Consider the following 8,594-nt stretch of genomic DNA (forward strand, 5'->3'; position numbering starts at 1 on the left):
TTACAACAAGTTGGCAAGTGGAGTGGTAGATTTCCCGTATCTCTGATTTGCATTGAATTGAGTTTAAACCAGACTGGGAAGATGGAAGCAACTGTCGGGGGTGTGACAGTCTAATTTCAAAAGATTAGTCCAAACAACAGTTAATCAATGTCTATAGGTGGCGCCCTGTTCCCCTGCAATGCATAAAGAAAGGACGTCAAGGCACAAGCGACCGGTGTGTACGATGTGGTTATAAGACAATGGCAATATTTAAATTATAATTTGTAGTCTCAAAAGCTCGTTTTCCTATCAATTTGAATACCAGACCTTAAAGTTTGTTTTCTACAATTTTAGTCTGGTTGTGATGTACCTCATTTTTTGTTTAATTTTGCGTTCCCAACTCCCATTTGTTTGAATAAGTTTACCGGCCCAGCAAGAATTAATCCAAAAGTGACTCGTTTTAAAGGATTTGGGTACTTTTTGTAACACACAACACAATGTCCACATATTTACATTAAACTTTACACCGTTTGAAGTTAATGATAGTAGAAAGCATGCTGTAGTTTTTGAGAGATGAGTTTTAAAAACAATGTTATGAAAATACGTTTTTACATGCAAAAATAATTTTCGTCTCATGATCACTGAGACAAATTTTTTTTCATGACATTGTTTTACTAATTTCTCAAAAACTACAGCACCTCAGCAAGTAATATTTTCAGGGAAGCTTTCTACTATACCATTATCTTCAAACTGTGTAAGTTTAGTGTAATTCTGTGGACGTGTTTTTTCCTACAAAAAGTACATAGACCCTTTAAACACAAATTAAAACGAATATTTTAAGATTTAGAGAAGTGATTGTTACGTCCCAAATAATAAACTGCAGTTTGTGGTTTTCTCCATTTCTCCGGTTTTCTCCAAATGACATATATTCTGTCACATATGGAGCACCTTAGTTTCGTGACCTGTGACCTGAGTGTCATAATAAACCACTCTCTTGATTCCCGACATGGTGTCAGTCTATTACACATTCTTGAGTATGACCGAGTCTCTCATTTAATTATTAGTATTTAATTATTAGTATCTGCTTTTATTAACATTTTCTACACATTTTCTACACGAAATCGGTTTCGTAATTGGAACTCGCACGCAGTGCAAGATCTTGACCGAGTGAAAACTAGCTATGATTAGTTCACCGGCAGGAGTAAACGTCATGGATATAGCAAACAAGCCACGAGCTACACGGCCGATGTGCTCACCCGATGCATCGTAATGATGAATCTCACAGGCTCCCAATGTACCGTAATGAAGAGACACATATATGTCTCCAGCATCGTCGCAGCACACACCGACAGGTTTTACAGGTTTGCCGCCAATAGTGGTCCTGATATTGAACACCTCGTTTCCCATGAAATCCACACAAACCAGTTTCATCTTGTGGTAGTTTGTAAATATTAGTCGCTCTTTGCTGCTTACAGATATCCTGCATGGATTGCTTATATCGCCATGATGTGTAGTATTAATGGTAGATCCGTCCATATTATGGAAAGATATAATCTTTCTTATACAGTCAGCCACTGCAATTCGATCTTTCTTATCCACTGCGATTCCACTGAGTAGACTCTCTGACTGCCCATCGAATTCATTCTGCGAGGGTCTGAACTGACGAATGTATCTCAGTTCTCTGTCATAAACCTTTACGTCCTGTCCATCAGTAACCAGAAGCAGGTCATCAGAGGTCACGGCAACACCGTAAGGATGTTTTAGTTTACCATCCTCTGTTCCGCATTGAACGCCTGTGGATTTGGGACAACCCTTTGCTGTAAATGTGCTTAATAGCTTTCTCTCTGTATCAGTAACAACCAAGTATCCAGTGTTAAAACAAGCAACGTCTGCTGCCAACTTGAACTCCCCCTCACCTTCCCCTTTTCTACCAAACTCTGTCTTCACCTCCCACTTCTCTTCCTCTAGTATTTCACCGATATCCGCATCAGTGACGACACCATGACCTTTGAACATGATGAATGACTTGCTACGCTGCACTGATCGAAACTGGAGCTCTTTGAGGAAAGTCAAGTTGTGCATAACCTTTGCCTTGAGGTCCAGCAGCTCAAAGTCATCAGCATATTGCATCAAGTTGTTGACTGAAGCTACGATTTGCTCTCCACGGCTCATCTTGTTGCAATTGCTGCTCCTGATGCTGCCAAATTTCTCACCTCTTTCTTGACCGATTTGAGTGACTCTTTTTTGTAGGAGGCGAGATGCATTTCTTATTTTAGCGATTTCCACTTTCTCCTTAGCCGCAATATCTCGAAGAGCCCGGTCGACCATGAGCTGTAATCTACGCTGCGAGTGTTTAACGGAGTCATCCACTTTTTGAAATTGCTTGCGACATTCATCGAAATTCATCAATTCCGCTGCGACAGCTTCACGAAAAACTCGAATGAAATCTTTGATTTCAAAGATTTTGTGTTTTGACGCTCGGTGATCATACACAACACAAACAGGGCACGCATGTACATCACAATTTTCGCAGTAAAAACGCAACTCCTGGTCAGTGTGTTTCCAGCACTTTGGAGATTTAGATTTGTCCTTGTCTTTGGGTCGCCCATTTGACGAGCCGACAGCATCATTGATCCGATGATGCCTGTGTCTTTTCGCGTGGTGTTCCAGACATGCAGTGCAAAAACTCATGTCACAGTCAACACACCATGAAACGGCTTTCAGACCTTCGTCGCATCCTTGGCAAGTTGAGCTACGAGGGTTGGTGTCTTCTTTTAGACCTTCAAGATTTATGACGTCGTCAATAAGTGAGCTCAAGAAAAAGCAGTTAAGAAGAGCCGACACTCCCTTTTCTGGGATTAAAGTGTTTTCTCTACAGACGGGACATATAATAATATTCGTTTTCGGATCCTGTTTGTCTGTAAGATCATGAAGGCATTTTAGGCAGAAGCTGTGCTGACAGTCCAGGATTTTTGGATCCGTGAACCGAGTCAGACAGATTGGGCATTCGATGTGTATATGTCTAATCTTGCAAGTGGTCTCAGTGGGTGGTGCAGATTCGGCCATTTTGATGAGAATGGGCAATCCTGTAACCTGAAATAAAACGAATTTCATTTCGGTTAGTTTAAAGAATCAATGGCTGCGTTCGATTATGACGTAGAAGCTATTCTAACAGAGGGTTGTGTCGACCTTGGTCAACCCGGAAAGGCTAATTAAACGCACCCATTGAGTGGAGCAATCAGATGAGTGGATACTTTTAGAAAGTGCAGAACCGATTAATGGGATAGGCGCGACAACTTGCGGTTAGAATCTAGTTTTGGTCCAACAAATGCATTGATGAACACATGAAGTGCCAGACGGTTCTGCATATTTGGCAAAACTGTATTTTGACTCAGAATGGTGTCGACCAACGACGTGACCAAAGCAAACTGCATGGTCTCGCTTTGTAGCAACTCTTTCGATCAAAAACAATACATGGTCTTACCACCTAAAATACCGCTAAAAAGGACTGGTGTCATTTCATGCCAAAATGAACATACTTATAGGTTCAAAACTATTCTCAGTGCTTTTCCCCTACAGTTGTTTTACCAAAACGTTTAACTAAGGACAATCACACAAACAATTTTGTTCTGTAAACCATGTGCATTTTAGCTTTTGCCTGTGATACAAGTTCTTTATAATTGCCCGATTTCCAAATCGATGGCTTTTGAAACCACTATGTTAACTCATTTTAATGTGGGTTCTGTATTTTGCATTTCTGCATTTTTAGCTGATTTTTACCGTGTTTATGATTTTTTCAAAACTGTAAACCATGTGCGATTCAGACTTTGCCTGCAATGCAAGATCGAGTCAGCATAAACTTGTCAGATCGAGTTTCATTAAAGGATTTGGTACTTTTCATAAACAAAGTACTGATTTGTGTGAGCCATCGTGCTCATGTTTTAGAGTGTCCGATCTGTGTCGGTTATTGGACAGCATGAACTCCAAATGAAAGTTAAGTCCTACCTGAAGCTGTTGTTGCTTTGACTTCACTCTCTGCGTAGAGTTGATCCCTTTTGCTGAACTTCGGGAAGAGGCTAATGGCCGGCAGAAATTGGATCCTGAAAGACAAACCCAAATAATATAGTGAACTTAGGCGAATGAATGTACGGTACATGTATCGGCTATACTAACACCCACGCGCAAAGGTAGTTTCTCACAACTGGAAAAACCCACAAGTATTTATAGCGTTCAATGGTGCCTGGATTGGTACTGCATTATAATGTAGCCTACCATTGCTAAAGAATCCAGCTATAGACCTTTCTTTTGTTGATAACCAAACAAACCGCCTTGGTTGGCATGGCCGGCCGAATCTTAGTAAAACACTTAATCGTAAAAACATATGTTTAAGCAAAATTCAACATTTTCTGCAAGTTTTCAACAATAAGTAAAATACCCCTGTAATAAGTTGTTATGTATTAAACAAAATCAACAAATTTTGCTACATTGTTACCAAAAGTAGCGATCTTTTCTTGATTTGCACCTATGGCTTTCAATAGTTTTCCAATCTGGGTTGGCAAAAACTCGGGCTGTGACGTTGCTAAAGAAAGGTCTATACGATGATTTACACAATTCGCCTATGTGTTTAAGGAACTTGATTATTTCAGTCATTTACCTGGTGACCCCAACATAAACAATAACACAAAAATTATGCCAATACAACCTGTTTATGTTTGGTAGATGCATGACAGTTCGTCTGCGTACCCACATCGCAACGTCATCAAGTAGGCCCTGACCTTCACATTCCCTTAAAGACGCTGGACACTCAGTGGTAATTGTAAAAGACCAGTCTCCTCACTTGGTGTGTCTCAACATGTGCATAAAATAATAAACCTGTGAAAATTTGAGCTCAATTGGTGGTCGAAGTTGCGAGATAAATCTGAGGTCTCGAAATAAAATTTGTGGAAAATTGCTTCTTTCTCGAAAGCTATGTTAATTCAGAGGGAGCCGTTTCTCACAATATTTTATACTATCGACCTCTCCATTATTCGATACCAAGTAATGTTTTATGCTAATAATTATTTTGAGTATTTACCAATAGTGTCCACACTGCCTTTAAGGAAAAAGAGGCGTTTTGGTAACAGCATAATTATTGTTATGCAAACTAAGCCAACAATGTGAACCACTTGGCTGCTGATGACACAAACAGTCCTGCTGTAATTGCTGTTTACGGTGTTCATGTAGCTGTAACCGCTGTGAAATGTGCCGTACAGTCCTGCCATTGGGATTCGTTACCTGCCTTGTTAACTTTTGAAAGAATTTTTATTCGAAAACGGAGGATCCGTTTTACTGTTGCTTCCATCACAAAAGCACCAATGGACCACAGCACTGTGGAATGTAGATCTAATTTAGCAAACATCCCTCGTCGAAAAAACCGGGACTCGAAAAGCATGTTGTTCTATCGACTTTTTATTTCAACAGAAAAAAATTACACGAATAGATTTATATAGAGAAAAAAATCAGAATAGAGACACCTATCAGCATTTATTAAGTCTAAGCTTTAGGTATGAAACTTCTATGTATGGTATCATCTTCCTCAAGACAATCTACTTCATTTACCAATTTCAAAAGAAATACAAATGATATAAAAATGATATAAAATTTGCTGCATTACGTATATGGACATCAGACGATTCAGACGAAGGCTTTGGCACCACCAGACTTGACTCAAATCCCAATCCCTTTGCCATTCTCGGAAAAACAGTAGCTACATTTTGACGGTGAGGGCGCACTGCTACACGGTTGGCACGGTTATTCCTAAGGGACGTCTCACACGAGAACGGGACTTGAATCAAGTCTAACACCACTCAGGTGGGGAAGCCACAATGGCATTTAGCGGTTTCTAATGGTTAATATTTTTACCAAACGTTAAGGGTATTTAAACACTGCTAAACACCCAACGTTAATCTGTTCGATACTTGGCCGCCCAATGTATATTCATCAATTATTTAATGTACCCAAAGCGACAATTATCAACTTGTAATATATACTCAAAAAGATATACAACTCGCGGGCTGAAACACAATACACACATGGATGCCACAAGCAGGAAGTAGCTCTTTCGATGCACCAATCAGACAATGACCATTTTATTTTTATTTTTTTTAAAATTTATTTATTGACATCCAACAGCGGAAAGCCGCCACTTACAGGAATCGTTAAAACTATGTAAAAATATAAATTTAAATATGAATATAAATATAACAATATATCACATTAAAAATTACACAATATTATAAGTAGACAAAAATAGCAATGCATTAAATGATTTTGTTTTATTATTAAAAATTTAAATTCGAATTCAAATACACGTGTACTTTCATACTTTCATAAACACAATTGACGACAAGTTCATGTATTACGGAGTAAGTAAGGCAAACAGATCATTTTAGTAAACATAAATGTAATAAATAGAGTATGGGCCAATACGTCTATCTGGTATGTAAAGACGTAGCTTTACTGACCGCTAGTTTAAGGGCGGTATCAATTCTTAATTTTCCTCCTGTGGTGTGGAGATTTGGGCAGTCTTGTTACTAGTACTAATTCGAGCTTGTATTTCAATTAAGGTCGTTATAATATTATTCCTGAGCATGGATTACATTCCTTTAATGCGAAGGTGTAACCAGCATGCAGGGGACAGGGGTAGGAGTCACCCCTCCACCCATTAGACCCCTCCCCTTCTTGGCTTCAATATGAGATCGGGAGTAATAATATGCACGAACGATAATTTCAATAAGTTTAATAATATCAGCACTTACATATAGCGCCTTTAATCATGTCGATATGCTCGAGGGTGCAAGTACAGATGGTTTGCCTTCCTCCCAATCATTGTTATAGCCTACCTGCACCCCCCCCCCTCCGCACCATAACTAATGTCTAGTTACGCCACTGCTTACAAGCAAAGCATAAACTGTGTCCATGTTGAATGGATGGAGTGTTAAAGACACTGGGCACTTTTGGTAATATTGTCAAAGACTAGTCTTGACAGTTGGTGTATCTCAACATATGCACAAAATAATAAACCTGTGAAAATTTGAGCTCAATCGGTTGTCGAAATTGCAAGATATTAATGAAAGAAAAAAAACCACCCTTGTCGCACCATGGTCACAGGAAGTTGTGTGCTTTTAGATGCTTGATTTCGAGACCTCAAATTCTAAATCTGAGGTCTTCAAATCAAATTCTTGGAAAATTACTTCTTTCTCGAGAACTACGTAACTTCAGAGGCAAATGTTTCTCACAAACTTTGCTGCTATCAACCTCTCCACATTACTCGTTACCAAGTAAGGTTTTGTGCTAATAATTATTTTGAGTAATTACCAATAGTGTCCACAGCCTTTAAGCCGGTTATGGCCTGTAAAAACCAATGACTTTTATCCAGATGAATTTTACTACAGCAATTTATTGGTTGTTGTTTGTTCATAATACGAGCACTTGGTATTGTGTGATATATTATGGATCTCTTACTCAAGGACTCTAAGTACGTCTCTGCATGACAAGATGACTATACCAACAATCCTGTGCAAAAGCATTTAATTAAATTTGCTCGTAAGGTCTACATTATGCTACCTTTTATTGTTTTCTTTCTTCTTATAAACGTATCGACAAACAAGAAATTCTATAGACAAAATCAGAATAGGATCACCATAGTAGTATTGACGCAGATACTTGAAAACATCAGACGTTTACTATTAATAACCAATTGTTACCTGATGGTACCAAAGTAGGCTAAGCTTTTTTCATGCAAGTAACAATTTTCTAGCGTAGCTGGTCAGACTTTGTAATTTTATCTCCACCAGAGAGTCTTGTACATCTTTCTTGTATTCATTTCAATGTCAACCATGAAGACTTTAGTTTTACTATTCGCAGTTGCCCTTTATTTTGTGGTGTCGAGCTGCAATGAAGGTTTGATCTGCCCCACTGAGTGGGTGTTATATGGCGAGTCATGCTACAAGTCAGTAATGGAGAAAATGGCTTTTGATACCGCAGTCATCACCTGTGCTGTTATGAGTGGCCACGTTGCAGTGCCTACGTCACTCTCAGAGCACCAGTTTATCTGGGACATGGTCAGTGAAGTCGCAGAAGGTCCTGTCTGGGTTGGCTGCACTGATAGGGAAGAAGAAGGCAAGTGGGTGCAGGTTGATGAGGTAGAGTGCAGTTTCTTCAACTGGGGTCCAGGAGAACCCAATAATGCTGGAGGTGAAAATTGTGTGTTAATGAATCCTCCTTTTGATGGTAGCTGGAATGATGGTCCATGTACCTGGCCGACCTACGTGGTCTGTCAGCGCCCTGCCGTCGCACCAACCATCCCGCCAGTCGGCCTGCACTGCCTGCAAGCAGACACCAACGGCCGCTTCGCATCCCACTGCCTGACCGGTCATGTCATCAAGGAGTTACCGATCAAAGGCGTCGTCGGGTGTGGTTCAGCGTGCCGGGATGAGCCTCGATGCCGCTCCTTCAATGTACGACTTAGACGCAGAAGCAACGAGAAGATCTGCCAGCTCAACAACGTCACTCGTGAGGAAGCTGATAACGAGGATATTGACATGGACAATGCTTGTTACTATTTCAACATCTGA

The 8,594-nt window shown here is 39.9% G+C and overlaps 2 protein-coding genes across 2 annotated transcripts; one reads left to right on the forward strand and one right to left on the reverse strand.

Moving 5' to 3' along the window:
- Nucleotides 1-733: 733 nt before the first annotated feature.
- On the reverse strand, nucleotides 734-4,146 carry LOC117298279 (E3 ubiquitin-protein ligase TRIM56-like). The gene is made up of 2 exons (XM_033781428.1): nucleotides 3,985-4,146; nucleotides 734-3,072 (listed from the first exon to the last, which is right to left on the reverse strand). Exon 2 carries the CDS (start codon nucleotides 3,043-3,045, stop codon nucleotides 1,054-1,056), a length of 1,992 nt encoding a protein of 663 aa, XP_033637319.1. The 5' UTR covers nucleotides 3,046-3,072; nucleotides 3,985-4,146; the 3' UTR covers nucleotides 734-1,053.
- A 3,839-nt stretch (nucleotides 4,147-7,985) lies between these two features.
- On the forward strand, nucleotides 7,986-8,594 carry LOC117298685 (mannose-binding protein C-like). The gene has a single exon (XM_033782004.1). It carries the CDS (start codon nucleotides 7,986-7,988, stop codon nucleotides 8,592-8,594), a length of 609 nt encoding a protein of 202 aa, XP_033637895.1.

This window comes from Asterias rubens, chromosome 13, assembly GCF_902459465.1.
Source record: "Asterias rubens chromosome 13, eAstRub1.3, whole genome shotgun sequence".
In the NCBI taxonomy this organism is placed as follows: domain Eukaryota; kingdom Metazoa; phylum Echinodermata; class Asteroidea; order Forcipulatida; family Asteriidae; genus Asterias; species Asterias rubens.

Bases quoted from the DNA above. Each gene is read 5' to 3' on its own strand.
- LOC117298279 (XM_033781428.1), bottom strand. From the start codon at position 3,045: ATGGCCGAATCTGCACCACCCACTGAGACCACTTGCAAGATTAGACAT.
- LOC117298685 (XM_033782004.1), top strand. From the start codon at position 7,986: ATGGCTTTTGATACCGCAGTCATCACCTGTGCTGTTATGAGTGGCCAC.